A 15525-nucleotide genomic window follows, 5' to 3' on the forward strand; every position below is an offset into this window, starting at 1 on the left:
GTGGGCCACCATCCACAGGTCCTGTAGGAGCCCTAAATTTACCACAAATAATAATTTAGTCTAAATAATTTGATTGATTGCAAGTTTGTTAAGAACCTGTGCAGTTAAATTATTTTGGTTTTAAACAAGGTCAGCATAGGAATGTGTCCAACTGTTTGAGTTTATATTGTGGTCAATTGACGTAAAATAGAGTTAAATCATAATTTTTTTCTGTGCCACGTCACTGACACACAGTCCTCAGGGAGGGTAGTGTTACAAGTAGTGTGAGACTCATTTCAAAATAGTTTTCAATATCAATACATCTGACGCATTAACCATTATTAATACATCATTATTGTTTTCTTTAATAATTAATTGATTGTCTAGTGAAATATTAAATAAATAATCCACAATTATTCCCTGAAGTCCATGTGACCAAATTACTTTTGTTGTTTGATCAACAGTCAAAAACTCAAAGATGTTTAAACAGTGATTATAACAGATGTTCAGAATTTAGTGCATTTAAGTGAACCCTAAAAATTATTTCAACAATTTTTCAATTATCAAGATTTTTGACAGTCAGTTACTGATAATCATTTAATTGAGTAGTTTAATTAATAATTTCTGCTTTTAAGCACTGACTGAGGATCCAGAACTCTCCGAGGTATGTGGACCATGGTTATATATTCCATCGAATAGACTTGTTTTAGCCTTTGAATCCACTGAGTTGTGTTTCATGGAAAAATAACCAAATTTTTCTTAGTAAGATTAAAAGACTTTGTAAGATATACCTTTGGTTGCTTGTCTCTTCTGGGACAGTGTAAAATGCACTGGATCTAGTTGGATGTTGATGTCCCTGTTGTACAAGACAATACCAGAAAATATGTGTACTACAAAAAAATGTTGACACTTATGATTTGTCTCAGGAAAGAATTTTATGTATTTCCCCCTTTTGTTTTTATGGAGACCTTCAAGTAAGTGCTCAAATGAAACAGTGGAGGAGGGCTTGAAAATGAATATATAAACCTCTAAAAACTAACATTCAGCCACTTTAATCTAGAACACCTACTTTCCTTTAATCATGCTTGATTTGATCTTAACTTTACTTTTACAGTGGTAACTGCTTTCTTTCAGAATGTTGTTGCGATATGTGTACGAAACAAACGGGTGCTTTTACACAAATGAAAATCCAACATGTGGGTGGTTATTTGAATTGAACTACATATCCGAAAACATTTTGGATTTTCTTGACCTAAAGATCTTCATTTTTCTTAAGGCGGCACTACAAAACCTTCTCTCTGTCATCAAAGCCAATTTCATCATTATTGAAACATTGAGTTAAAAGTGAAGCACCATTAATACGTGCACCCATCTGGTTCTCTAGCATTTTAATCAAAAGAAGAGGATGCAATTATGAGGCACCCTCATGTAGTAATAATTAAGATTAAACTCAAGGTCTTCAACAACAAGCATGACCACTAGGAGGTAGAAAGACAATTTTATTAAGCTGAGCCATTTGGGAAACATTGAGCGTATTACTGTCTCCACATGAAGTAAAGACAACAGTAGAGAATGAAAGATCATTATCTACTTTCTGACAGGCACATTCAAATTGACAGGGGTTGACAACATGATTGAATTTGCAAGAAAGCAGATAAACGTCAATTTCCAATCCATCTCATAAGTCAGGACAGAATTTAATTCAAATCAATAAACAATTTCTCGTCAGTCATGTCTTACGGATTTGAATATGGTTAAACAATCAAGTGTTACAGCACAATAACAGAGTAATAGCGTTCATCTTTCATATTTTTTCAGCTTATGTTTTAAAGGAATCACACTGTTTTCTCATCATGTAAAGATCATTTCCACACATCCCGTGCTGTATATCTGACACAATGGAGCAAGACAAATCTTTAGAGAATTTACTGCATTGTCAATTCTTCTCAAAACAAAGCACTATATATATATATAATATGTGGGTTAACAGATTGAGCAATTAACCCCTCTCCACTTCCTTACACATGGGTGTATTTCATAAATGTATCCCATCAGTCCTCTCACTTTGTCTCCCACCATGCTACTATTAGCAGAACCCAGTCCAGAGTTGGTTAGAGAAAGAGTGGGAGGAATGTGTGTGAAATTGGGAGAGTCCATCAGTGAATCCTCCAACAACCACTTTCATGGGCCGTGTAACAGAGGGACACAGCAAGAGTGGATGTCATCACTGGGGCAACTGGAGCAGCGTGCCCTGTCCTGGGGGTAAGTAAGTGACGTTGCGTGAGCGGGAGAGCTGGAAGGCGATGTCCTCAGCTGCCTCCAACTTACGTAGCTCTACCAGACCATCACCAGCATCCATTAGGGAGTTGGCGATGAGCAAGGCAGCTTGGGAGTCTCCCTCTGCGGAGATGATGGAAGCCTGCTTCTGTTGCTCTGCCTAAATGAAAAAAACTCAAGCTTAGATATTTCACCCTCAACAGGGACTGCTTACTCGGTTATAAATGCACAAGTAGTATAGGGATGATATGCATGTTAAAAATAATACCTTTTCAACAACAAATCGGGCCCTCTCAGCCTCCTGCTGAGCCACCTGCTTCATCTCAACAGCCTCTGTGAACTCCTTGCCAAAGGTCAAGTGTGTCTGAAAGAGCAAAGTACAAACATTTCCACTGGTTAAAATCCCATCAAAAGTATAAAATGGACATTGTAATAATATTTGCAAGCAGCTTCATACCAGTGAGACATCATCCAAGATCAGGCCAAAGGTGTTGGCTCTTTCTGTAAGGTCCTCGCTGACCTGCTGAGACACGAGCTCTCTCTGGGTAATGAGCTCACCAGCATCAAACCGAGCCTGTGAGAAAGACCCCCACGGTAGTTTACAAGTCGCTTTTTTCTTCTTTTTCTCAACGAAAAAACGGAATCAGTCTCTTTGTTATTCTTGTTTAAACAATGATACTCACTACTACAGCCTTCAAGACCTCTGTGGTGATGGATGGCAGCACCCTCTCGTCATAGTCCTCACCAATACTGGTGAAGATGCGTGGCAGCTGGGTGGTTACCGGCCGGAAAAGGATACGCAATGTGATGTTTACATTCTGCAGATCTGTGGGGTGAACAGTTCAAATTTAGTTCACTCCCATTGTAGTTGTATCCTTAAACAATTAGTATAGCCTGCTGATTTTTGGGAGACTCACTATGTTTATCAAGCAAATGCAGAAGGCAGCAGAGCAATGACTAAGCAGTTATTTCATGTACCTTTACTGCCGGTGATGACAGGCACGTTGCGTGGACGGGAACGGCAATCAAAGATGATAGGTTTCTGAACCCAGGGAATGATGAAGTGGGTCCCTTCACCAGCAACAGTATCTTGCACTCCTCTGAACCTGTCGAAAATCACAGCCCGGTGCCCTGCATCCACTGTGGAGGGAACAGATAATCACTCTCTCTGCCAAACAGGTTGTGTGTACAGCATTCTAGTTGGGTGTTTTGTTTGTTTTACTTTTGAATAGTTTATAGCTATATATAGCTCTATAAGACTGTCAAACGTTTGTTGAGAACTTTTCAAGTCACAAGAATTACATTGGCGAAGAGCTACATGGCTGTCCATCTGTCTATCGTGGCTGCTATCAGGTTTACTATTGACATGTATTATACATTTTTATTATTATAAATAATAACAATAAATAATGCAGTTAAGTGGGAAGATGTATTGCAATTGTCAATCTTTATAGAAAACACTTGGTTCTCATCTCTATATCTAATTACCATAAGAAACAGAGAATACAAGTGAGTGGTTGTATTTAACAGGCCGTATTCACCCAAACTGAGAGTATTGGCATCACTGATATCAGAGTAACCACTGTAATAACTACACATAAAGGCCGAAATTGAATTTACTCAAATAAGTGCTTTCAGTGTGGATAGTAATGAGTTTTATCTACTGCTACCAATTAATACTATATTTCTGTGTTTGACCTGAATTATTTACTTGAACAATTGTACAGTCTAAAAAAATGAATTTCAATTTCAGAATACTTATTTAAACTTACACATCATAAACAAAGATAAATTAAAAGTATTTAGTTTACCAGACTGCAACTGAGCATTTACAAACTTGGGATTATAAACCTTTTTAAATATAACTAAATATTGTTCAAACATTGTCCTGTGACCATTTTTGAACACCTCTCAAAGCCCAAATGTATTCAGTTTATTATGATATGAGAAAGACTAATCCTCTCTAAAGCTTGGAAATCAAACCATTTATCATCACATGTCAATGTCAATCAAATAATCGATAATAGGTTTCAGGCTCACATCTGTCCAGGACAGGAACTCTCACACATTTGATAGCAAACAATTGAATAGATGAGGGAAGTGTCCAATTGACCAGCACTCACCATTGTAAAGGGCAGAGTTCACAACACTTCCACCGATGGCAAGGGCCAGACCCAACTTCCCAATAGACTCGAACAGCTTGGCCATGATGACAGCAACCTTCATGTGAAGAAGAATAAGAAGAAGAAGAAGAGAAGACAGAGTGGTTCCATTAAAAATTCCTCCCACACACTGTCAACCACTCAGCGCTTTGTGACAACGTGTCTTTGGGAAGCCAGGTTAAACCCCCTCTTTAAAATAACAGTTGGCTTTGGCCTTGGAATGACTGATGCCAAGGCTGAGGGTGCTAGCTAGCATTAGCTCCCCAGCTAGCAGTAACCCGCGGCCGCTGGAAGGCAAAGCTGAATATACATACTACTATCTCTAAGCTAAGAGAGGATTCATGCAATACTACGCACAATACTCGAGGGACATTTTATAACGAACATAAAGCGAGTGTCGGCCGAGCGCGAGTAGCACGCCGGGTGCGCATGTTACCTCTCACAGATGGACGTACCCAACACTCGTGATTTAACGTTATCTACGGAAAACACGGAAAACGAACTTCTCCTGATCGCTTTAGAATTGTTGCTACGCAAACATTTAACGACACATGTCAGTGTTTTCACTGCAGGTGTTGTAACTCACCTCGGATCCTCTCAGATGTCTGTGACCTCCACCGGACACGACGTACAACACATGAGGTGCCTGCTCTCTGCGCATGCGCACCGGATGAGGCAACGACGCCTCTGATTGGACAAATTTCTTCTTTTACGAACCGTGCAACTACTTTAATTACGCACCACTGCCACCTACTGTGTCTGACTGGACCCCACATGCTTTAAGCATTAACTGACTGCTTCATTGATTGAATAAATAAATTATTAGATAAATAATAGTCCCATAACCCAATCAGTATCTACGATTATCTCACTGTAGGCTGTTCAAATTAATCTTAGCGAGCACAATGGAGTGCGAGAGTTTAATTTCTGCTTAACGTTTGCTTTTTCAATTCATTATTTTCTACTTTCTATATTACATTGTGTCTCTGTTTTGTGATCTCTGAAATGTACTATACTACTACTATACTACTACTATACTACTATTCTCAATACACTGTTAAAGTTACTGCATTAACACTGTATTTAAAGTACTATAAATGCATCAAAAGTAAAGGTAGAAAGTCAGATGTGTGGATTATCTGTAATAATGCATTTTATATTATTAATCAGAATCCAATTCATGTTGCTGTTTGATATAAATATATAAAAACAGTATAAGCTCCTCCTGACTGCTGTAAAAAGTAATATTTATTCACTTCCATTATCTGGAGCCACTGAAAAAACTGTGACATTTACTCATTAAATATATATATATATATATCCATATACCTTACCTTATCTTATAAAACTACCACGCCTATGCTTTACTGTGGTCATCTGCCATAATTAGAGCTCATACTTTTGATAATATTTAAACCATCCAATGTGAAACAATTCCTGATATTATAAATTGTTATAAAATAAACCAAAACATAATAAAGCACAACACTATACAATAGAATACAACATGACCGTTTTATTATTATTATTATTACACGAATACAATATTATTATTACATTTCTATTATTTGAATTATTAATCATGTGAAAAAAAGAATCTGAAACGAAACCTGTCAAATAAAAATGTAGAGGAGTAAAAGTACTCTGAAGGAGTCCAAGTATAAAGTAAAGCGGAAACCCTCGAGCAGAGTTCAGATTGAAATAGAACAAACAGCACTCGGTCGCCCTCTCAATGTGACATGAAGAATCACACTACGGGCTGTAGTTTCACTTTCCTCCGGTGGTGTGTAAAGTGTGACGGTCTGTGAGAGATAGAGAGAAACCGCCCGCGATCGACATCTGTAAGGTCAGTGCTGATTACCAATCAGACAGATGTTTTGTGATCGATTGTTACAGGAGCGGGTGCAGACACACGATCCGTCGATAGATGAGCTGATCAGTTTGGATGTGTGTGATTTTTTTTTCTTCCACTTCCGCGACTCTCAGCTCTGAGTGCTTTGAGACTTTCTCCCTCGCGTTTCTATGGCAGCCTGCAGAAGTTAACGTTCAACATGGTTCGTTCATCTCGCAGGTTTGGCTGAGTTGAAAAATGAGTGATTAAAGCGGCAGAGTTACAAATAAGTATTGGCTGTCTGAATAAAAGCACCATTCATGTCAGTTCACAACAGATGCAGCTGTGGGGGGAGTTTAGTCCACAGACGTTGGTGTGAAGATGACAGACAGTAAACTGAAGGTGGGAGGACGAAGGGGCGTTTACTTCATCACCTGGCACAATCGGCGCACATTACGCACCATTTACGCATTTCACCAGGGCTGCACGATATGGCTCCAAAATTCACCAATATGAAATTGTGGATTTTTGTTCCAGAGTGAACGTTGTGGTTTTAAACACTTTTCTATGAGTAGAGAATGACAAACACCCAATCAGAAAAAGGGAGTAGAAACACAACCAGCACCCCTTCACAAATTGTATGACACAATACTATAACTTAGATGTCAAGCTCACCTATTATACAATAAACAAGATACTAGAAGATATTTTGAAACACAAGATACTAGAAGATATTTTGAAACACAAGATACTAGAAGATATTTTGAAACACAAGATACTAGAAGATATTTTGAAACACAAGATACAATCAGATATAATCACAAACACATAAATCAGTACATAAGTAATACACTGAAGTTATTGGAGGCAGTAATGGAAGATTATTTTTGTGTTTTTTTGTATTATCATCACAATCATTGATATTGTTTTATTGCCCAGCCCTCCCGCATACATAAGCTGCATTTGCACTAAAAGCAAAAACATTTTAAATTAGAATTAGAGGTATAATATGCTGGATGGCTCAAAAATGTCTTGCAGCTAAATATTGACAAGTCTGAGGTCATGATGATTGGCCCTGACACAGTAAGTACCTGCACCTCAATGCACCATAGGTTCTCTATCCCAAAACATTTGGTAAACATGTACAAATCTTGGTGTCACATTGAATAAGCATGGCAGCACAGTATCCAAGTTTTTTTGCAGCTCAGGAAACTCAGTGCATGTTTTAGCAGAGAAACCTAGAGACTGACATTCATGTCTTCATTTCTCTTCACCTGCCTGAGCCAACAGAGCCAACGTAAATTACAGCTTGTCCAAAATGCTGCAGCCAGACTCCTCACCAAATAAAAAGAGCATGTTAGCTTCTCTTCATTGGTTTCCAGTCAATGATGTTAAGAATTTATCACTGACCTTGCTGGACTTGCAACTGAGTGCATTTCGGATTTTTTGACACCACATTTGCCAGATTGTAACCTGAGGTCCACAGCGAAGGCCCAGTCCGAAGTCCATGCTGAGGACTAGAGGGGACTGAGCCTTTTTCGTCAGGGCTCCCACTCCTTTAAACAACCTCCTTCTGGCAAACTCCTTATCATCTCTCTGAAAGACATGTTTTTATAGGCGCGCTTTCTCCTATGTCCTGATCTTACCAACTAGTTTGACACTTGACACACTGTTTTATTTGATCTTGTTTTTAATTTTTTCTCATCTGTAACTTTTTCTATTTCTCAATCTGTGCTGTAATGCGTTGTGATCTTTAAATGTTTCCTATTATTTGCTTTCAATTTTTAATTTTTAACTTGTAATGCATCTTGTAACAGTTTTTTGAAAGGTGCCATATAAATAAAGTACATAGTGTTTTTTTTCTACAACACAGAAGAAATATCAGCTGTTGGAGCATTAATATCAAGTATCAGCTTCCAGAACATGACATTGTCTTCTCCTGCGGATGTTTGATAAAATCAGTGTCAGATGAACTGGAGGAGACACATTCGTAAAATTTGAGTTGGAGAATTATTTGCTCAGAATGTCAGAAATAAAAAGGTTATTGATGTTGGCAGCTGAAATTGAAATCTCATGCTGATGTAGTGACTGAGAAACCCCCAGTAGAGGGTGTCACATTATCAGTTATGTATTTCTTCCTATTTGCAAGGGTGGGGTCTTACATGTCTGCCCGAAATGAACATTTACAGCTTCTCTAAGCAGAATTGTGCTTTGGCTGTTTTGTCATCCACATGTTGATGTTCACGCTCACCATTCCTGTTTGTGTGTTGCTTCCTTAGCAGAGAGTTTCTCCATCACAGATGACTGTGATTGTGTTCCCCCCAGTAGATGGCAAAGCGGGAGTGGACGGTGATGGTGAGCGGTCTGCCCACAGACATTGATGGTGACAGACTGACAGACAAGCTAATTATCCACTTCCAGAGGGCCAAGAATGGAGGAGGTGAAGTAGACTTCATCACTTTGACCAAGGCAACACCTGCCTTTGCCCTCATCAACTTCGAGGACAGCAAAGGTCAGTGGGGTCAGCTCCTGTGCATGTTTGTGCATATGAAGTGTGTGTGTAAGCGTGTGGGTGTGTTTCATTTTTATTTCACTCTTGCCTCAGCAACGTAAATGTCTTTTTTCTCCAAAGCCCATTTGAATTGAACTGAATTGACTGGTCTGAAAGAACATAAACACGCAGGTCTCAAGGTGCAGCATAAAACGCTTCATTAACTTTCGCTTTACACACTCCAAAAGAAAGTTGCAACCATTTCCAAAGCAGCAGCAATAGTGAGGGATTGCAGTCTGTTGGCTGTCACCAGTGATTTACACTGAGCTGGAATGTTGGCAATGGTCAATGTAGTGGCCAATAGTTAAAGCGCTTAGTCAGGATGCTTCGCAGACTGAGATTGATTTCCCTCTGGTGACCCCTCTCACACAGTGGCACACAGAGTCATTCAACACAGCCGGCACATTCTGGAAGTGGATGGGAAGACGTATATCCTCACTGCAACTGAGTATCACGAAAGCCTAGAGCCAGACAAGGTATGTTTGAAGATGTCATTTGGAACAATTCTTCATTATGTCATATATTTTGTTGACCTGTGTACATACATTATACAAAATGTTTCCAACAATGTTGAAACCCAGAGAAATGTCCATATATATATTCCAAGGACGTTTCATTTCGTTCAACTTTTAAAGGTTCAGTGTGTAGAATTTAGTGGTGAAGTTGCATATTGCATCTGAATACCCCTAACCTCACTCTACACTTCCAAACATGAAAGAGAACCTGTGGTAGTCTTCAGTTGAGATAAAAACCCTCAACTTACTTAGTTTATCCAGTTTGGAAGACTGTAAAAAACATGGCAGCCTCCTTAAAGAAAACAATTTGTACAATTTAGCTGATCACACACTAGTGAAAACATCACCAGGATTATTTCATATTCAATTTCTGCCATGAGATCCCTTATACCTAAATCTGACAGACTGAACCTTTAACTGCGTCATATCCACTTTACTCGTGGCTTTGCACATCTATGCTATTACTTCCAGGGCAAACAACACAAGGAAGGAAAAACACCCTGTTAGCCAGTCGGCTGTTTTTCCTGCCACTGTTTGTATGTTACTCATAACGTATCATGATTATTGACCTACGTTTATTGTGAATAAAACCTTTTTATACATTAAGTTATCCATGAAGATGAATTTAAGGTACAGTTCAATCAGCAACTCCCATGGTCCCACGCTGCATCACATCATCATCAAACAAGGTCTTTTGTGATTGTTTTGATTAAGAGACGCCTACATATTGTACGTTTAACTAGAATGTTGGAAAATGTATAACATTTTCTTTGTTTTACTGAGGAAAATCCATGAATGCTTGTTGTCTGTCTTCATAGGTCATTGTAGGTTTATCAGCAACTGTCAACTGCAGCCAGCTTCCTGGGGGAATACAGGCACTGAAAAACCTCCAGAAGAGCCACCCTGGTGTTGAGATAAACTATGACGCAGAAGAATTCTGCACATTGCGTGGTGCTTACTCCAAAGTCCAGGCTGCTATGGATCAAATACTTGGGCATCCTGGAGGCCCACAATCAGCACAGAGGGACTCAGGTCAGCCTGACCCGACTTGCTCCACGTCTGCTCAGACCGAAAGGAAGTCTCATAATCAGGGGTCAGAAAGTGACAGCAGGAAACCCAAAAGGCAAAGAGAACAAAGCAAGACAACAAGACACTCAAGCTCTCATAGTGACCTGATGCCTATTAGTTATGACGGTGAAGATAGTGACCAGGCCGAGGGTGCAGATCTTTGGAATTCTGGGCATCCGACCGCATCAGAGGAGGACTTCTCACTGATTGTGGATGCAGACATGTTCCAGTATCTGCAGAAACACTGCTGGAGAGAATACCAGTACATCCTCAGTCAGTATGGTGTGGAGGTGGTGGATATGACAAACCAGGGGTTGACTACTCTGTTTCTGCAGGCTACAGCAGGAGTGAGGAAGGATGGTCAACAGCAGGAGCGCCAGGCGTTGGCAAGAAAGGCATTAAGTCAGCTTTACCAGGAAAATGAGACCAAGATCCGTCGGGCTCAGCTCCCCAAGTGTATTCTGTCCCCAAGGGGGGGACTGCAAATGGCTATAGAAAGCTTAAAGATCCGACTTCCAAAGCTTCTTCTGAATGAGGATGACAGAAATATTAATATCATTGGTAGTAGCAGTGACGTATCTGAAGCGAAGCAGTTCCTTCTCCTGGACCATGACAAAGTGAGTGCTAAAAAAGATGATGTAGCCAGTCTCCCTAGATATACCTCTCATGATTCAAGTTCATTTACTCCTGGTGATGAGGTGAGAGCCACTACCATGTCCTCCGCTGAAGAGTGTTTGGACGACGGGCTGGAGAGGTCAGACGAGGATAAGAGGAGAGCTAAAGGAACCAGAAGGTACAAACTAGCAGCTCTGTTAAAGGAATCAGGGCTGGCTACATTAGGTGATCGACCAACTGACTTCAACTTCCGAGGGCTCTCATCTCCGGGTAGACAAACGCGCACAGGGCCCATTTTAGGGCATGACGTCCTCTCTGAAACAGCAGGGATTCCTGGAGAAAGAGTCTCTACAACAAAATCCCAAATTGCAGGAGGAGACATCTCCTTAAAAAGTGGAGATTTGTTTGCCCCTTTGCAGAATAAAATCTCCTTGAACTCAAATTTAATGGACACTGGACCCAAAAATGTAACATCCGCTATAAGCACTACTCAGTCAAGTTTGTCAGGAAGTACTGTGTCTTCACCTGTAGAGTCTAGATCCTCATTGAAGCGAGCCAATAGTTTCTCAGGAGTGCCTCAGCTGAAGGCTCAGACTAAGAGTCAGAGGAGTCACGACGACTCCAGCGAGTCTGAAGTCAGAGCCAGGGGCAGGTCCTCTAGCTTCAGTACCCAAACTAAAGGAAGGGACAAGCGGGAAGTCTACAATGCAGAGGTTACAGTGTTCATGGGGATGTGGCAGCACATAAAAGAAGCCTTCAGTACCCGAATAGACGACCTGACTTCTGATGTCCAGATTAAAGAAAATCGACTGGCAGGAAGTAGTGAGGTGACCCTCATCGTGAGTGGGACAAACCCGTCCAGAGTGAGTTCATGTCACCTGGGTTTACAGAAGCTGGTTGAGTCAGTGAGGGTGGACTTCTCTGTGCAGGAGCTGCTCCTGCCAGAGCTGGGCGTCTCTGATCCTGCAGATGAAACTCTACAGGCTTGTTGTGCTGAGATGCGGAGTCGCTTCAAGAAGGTCAGTATCCAGGTTCTGAAGAAGAGCTTGTTTCTTCTAGGTCCCAAACAGTTGTGTTCTCAGGTTGGTGCTACACTGCGGGAGGTGTTTTCTGGAGATGTGGCCCTAACACCCAAACGACAGGACTTCTCTGCCCCCTCCACATCCAACTGGAATCCGCCCACTTCTTTACAAATGAATGAGGAGCAAAATACTTTTGAAAGCAATTCTCAGGTGATGCTAGAAAGCCAAACAGGCACTGATGGAGGCCAGGAAACTGGAACAAACCATAAAAGTTACATCGATGAGAAAGAGCCTATGAATGGACGTGTGAATCCACCATTAGTGAGCAAAAACCCTGTCATTATGCAGGAAGTGAAAATTATGGGTACAACAGAGATTGATGGACAGGAGGCCAACGCACTAACCAACAATGCTACTGCAGGAAGTAGGAGACCTGTGAATGGTGTCGGGGCAGCGACAGCCTGCATTGATAAAGCCACTGGCCTTCATAAGAAGGAGAGAACCATGCACCTTCACCAAAAAGATGGCACGCAACAACAAAAAGCCGAGATCAAGGACACCCTGAGGGAGTCCAGGGCGGGTCAGTTAGAACAGGGTTACATCTGTGTGTGTGGGGACAGTGGGATGTCAGTAATGAGGACAAAGTGTGGGACCACTTTGTGCTCAAAATGTCTGGACTCAGTGCACGTCCACTGCAGAGTTTGTCATGCAGCGGATCCTACACCTCAGGGCATCCAGGGCAAAATGAGCTACTCTAAGCTGCATTTCAGTTTACCTGGTCACAACAAGGACTCTGCTATCAAGATCACATACTGCATTCCTGATGGTATCCAAGGGGTGAGTGTCTCTGAACATACTCTCACCAAGAACAGCTGTATCTAATAGATGCCTTTCACAGAAACCCCCCTCCACCTCTCGGAGTGATGGTTCAGGGATTCAATTGCATCGTAGATTTGAAAACGATCACAGCTTTCCAGATTCCAACTCTCGAGGGGCGAGGGGGCCACCCAATCTTTGATTAAAGTGACTGAACGTTTTCATGCATACATTAATGTCAGTTCCAAGACGGTTTGAAACATTAGATGAAGTTATGAGCCATGTTCAACACATAAATGTAGATTGTTTTTTATACATTTGGTAATAATGTGTTATTAAAACCAGCACTAATGTTTTTCATCAAAGCATATCATTTAGTTTATTGCTAAAAAAACCCCATTTGAATGTGAAGTATCTTTTGAATGGTTATTATTTACCAAAGAATCAGCATGCTTCTCTATTTTTTTAGCAGTGGTAGTAGTAACATTTTTTGCAAGCTCTTTATTACAGGCACGTTAAAAATCTATGTGACGACTTTCTCATTTTAAATATGGATATAGTTTTTATCTTGTCTTATATTTAGCCTCTGACAGGATGTGAAGAAGCATCAAACTAACACCCTTCAGGGAGGCTTATTCTTTTATTTCGTACAGGACATAACATTGTCGTGCTGCACAGGATGTGTTTTTTATAGTTTTTTCCATGGCAGAAATCATTATTGGTTTTCTTCCTCTGGATGTTTCTTAGTCCGCTGTGATCGTCACCAGGCAACACATGCTTATTTATTGTCAAATATCATCAACAGACTGGGTGACACTATCACATTGAATTCTAATAAAATGACTTGTGCATGGTAGTATTTAGAGGCTTTAATGACTGTTTTTTGCTTTCTATCCTTTAAGAGTGATCACCCATTTCCAGGAAACCCGTTTCAAGGAGGTGTGTTTGAAGCCTTCCTTCCTGACTGCGAGAAGTCACGGAAGCTGCTGCCCCGGCTGGAGAAGGCCTTCAGGCTGGGACTCACCTTCACGGTGAAGGTCAAAGAGACAGAGGCCAGGGTCACCTGGGACTCCATCCCGCACAAGACCAGCCTACAAGGAGGCAAATCAGGGTGAGTGAGTCCAGTGGGAATGTGCAAACAGAGCTGTGGAGTTAAAGGTCACAAACACGAGTCCATGAATCGGAGCTGAACAATCTTCTTTCTGTCTCTCTCAGGAAAGGTTACCCAGATTCCAGCTACTTGACTCGCTTGTCTCAGGTCTTGACCTTCCATTGGATTGAAGAGTAACCAGCCAAATCTCATGAATGATAAAAAAAACGGTTCTTATGTAGTTTTTACTCACAATGTTTGATGATGTGTGCATATAATTTTTTTATTAGACAATTTGAATTAAAATAACATTCCTGAACATTTTCTCAGTGAAGAGCTCATTTTGTAGAATTGATTTTTGTAATGTATTGTGTGCATAGTATTGTATGGATGTTCATTTTGTACCGTCCTGTGTGTTTTTATGAAAATGATATATATATATAATGTCAGGAAGTAAAGTTATGACTTTGTAAACTTTCCTTTGCTTCCTTTATTCTTCCTTAAAACGGGCAAATAAATAAAAAAGCACATCTCCTGAGTTTTTTTTTTGTTATGCTTTTTTTATTAGTCCTGGAAAACATGTAAGGCATATGGTAACATTACACACTGAAGCGTTACAAGCTCTAGAGGCCATGTGGACAACATGGCACCACGCAGTAAACCCAGAGTCAAGCACAGAAGCAGCATCAATTCAAAGGGTTTAAAAAGCAAAGTCAAGACGAGAGAAAGATTGTTTGCAACCACGGGGGGGGAAACCAATGCAAAGGGAGGACAGAATAGGAGTAGCTTCGAAATCAACCTGTTGGGTATGCCTTGTAGAAAATTACCAGTGGTGGGAGGGACGCGGAGTGAGTTTCTGAAGCGTTCCCAGAGATAGTTTAAGGTGTGTCATGAATGTACCAGCTGGCCGTGACAGTGCCCATGCTGAAGGTGAGGACAGGGAGTCAAAGCGGCACAGGGAGCAGTGGATTGGCTTCACTTGGTGACTTGATACGGCTAGAGGGGCTTCTACGTGACGACTAGTGCAAAGCTGTACACTTCATCTTCTGGTCGATTAAACATGGATCCTAGTACTGTACATGACAAGCCCAGCCAGGTTGCACTTTCTTAGCGCCTCTGCGATGTTGCTGCATTGCAAAACTCTTTTTGAAATGGCCACTAAGGAAACAATAGCTGCAGGCGGATGTGGTTGTTTGGGTGCTCAGTGTGGATGAGTGAACACAGTGACTATGTAATTGGAAATGACCCACTGACAGAGCCTCTCCTTTTCTGCTCGCAGTGCTAAAGCTTACATCAAACATGGATGCTGTGAAGGAAAGTCGGCGTGACAGTTTGTGCAGTGAACTCGGTGAAACAGAATGATGTCGCTGAATGCAAAACGAAGTGGTTTCGTACATCACAAAGTCTAGTTTTGAATGACCTGAGAAACCATATAAAAGAGAGAGAAAAAAAATCTCAAAGCTGAACGGTGAGTGTGTGTGTGTCTGTGAAGCTGAGATAAACTGAAAAGTAACTATTGGAAATACCACACTCATTGTCTTAGTGCATTTTTCAGTCCTAAAACTACGAGTGCTAATTGGCAATATCAAATCTAAAATT

General features: G+C 40.8%; 2 protein-coding genes across 6 annotated transcripts; one reads left to right on the forward strand and one right to left on the reverse strand.

Annotated features, from left to right (window-relative positions):
* Window positions 1–1465: 1465 nt before the first annotated feature.
* Window positions 1466–5150, reverse strand: phb (prohibitin). Of its 2 annotated transcripts, none has more exons than XM_020094324.2 (7): window positions 5005–5150; window positions 4380–4476; window positions 3235–3396; window positions 2940–3082; window positions 2714–2830; window positions 2525–2620; window positions 1466–2416 (listed from the first exon to the last, which is right to left on the reverse strand). In XM_020094324.2, exons 1-7 carry the CDS (start codon window positions 5077–5079, stop codon window positions 2204–2206), a joined length of 903 nt encoding a protein of 300 aa, XP_019949883.1. In that variant the 5' UTR covers window positions 5080–5150; the 3' UTR covers window positions 1466–2203. The 2 variants fall into 2 exon arrangements, with proteins under 2 accessions (XP_019949883.1, XP_019949884.1); XM_020094325.2 differs by lacking the exon at window positions 5005–5150 and adding an exon at window positions 4855–4997.
* Window positions 5151–6105: 955 nt separating this feature from the next.
* Window positions 6106–14464, forward strand: LOC109634025 (uncharacterized). Of its 4 annotated transcripts, none has more exons than XM_020094253.2 (6): window positions 6106–6264; window positions 8578–8761; window positions 9173–9276; window positions 10134–12857; window positions 13739–13947; window positions 14052–14464. In XM_020094253.2, the coding sequence occupies exons 2-6, from the start codon at window positions 8578–8580 to the stop codon at window positions 14122–14124; spliced, it is 3294 nt and encodes a 1097-aa protein (XP_019949812.2). In that variant the 5' UTR covers window positions 6106–6264; the 3' UTR covers window positions 14125–14464. The 4 variants fall into 4 exon arrangements, with proteins under 4 accessions (XP_019949812.2, XP_069380916.1, XP_069380914.1 ...); XM_069524815.1 differs by having other exon boundaries at window positions 6126–6264; window positions 8532–8761; XM_069524813.1 differs by having other exon boundaries at window positions 6160–6264; window positions 8575–8761.
* Window positions 14465–15525: the final 1061 nt, after the last annotated feature.

This window comes from Paralichthys olivaceus, chromosome 5 (genome assembly GCF_024713975.1).
Source record: "Paralichthys olivaceus isolate ysfri-2021 chromosome 5, ASM2471397v2, whole genome shotgun sequence".
In the NCBI taxonomy this organism is placed as follows: Eukaryota; Metazoa; Chordata; class Actinopteri; order Pleuronectiformes; family Paralichthyidae; genus Paralichthys; species Paralichthys olivaceus.

Coding starts and splice junctions, on each gene's coding strand:
- phb (XM_020094324.2), bottom strand. CDS start 5,079: ATGCGCAGAGAGCAGGCACCTCATGTGTTGTACGTCGTGTCCGGTGGA. Junction 4,477..5,004: donor GACATCTGAGAGGATCCGAG/GTGAGTTACAAC, acceptor CTTCACATGAAG/GTTGCTGTCATCATGGCCAA. Junction 3,083..3,234: donor TGTCATCACCGGCAGTAAAG/GTACATGAAATA, acceptor TTCACCCCACAG/ATCTGCAGAATGTAAACATC.
- LOC109634025 (XM_020094253.2), top strand. CDS start 8,578: ATGGCAAAGCGGGAGTGGACGGTGATGGTGAGCGGTCTGCCCACAGAC. Junction 8,762..9,172: donor CAACTTCGAGGACAGCAAAG/GTCAGTGGGGTC, acceptor CCTCTCACACAG/TGGCACACAGAGTCATTCAA. Junction 12,858..13,738: donor TTCCTGATGGTATCCAAGGG/GTGAGTGTCTCT, acceptor CTATCCTTTAAG/AGTGATCACCCATTTCCAGG.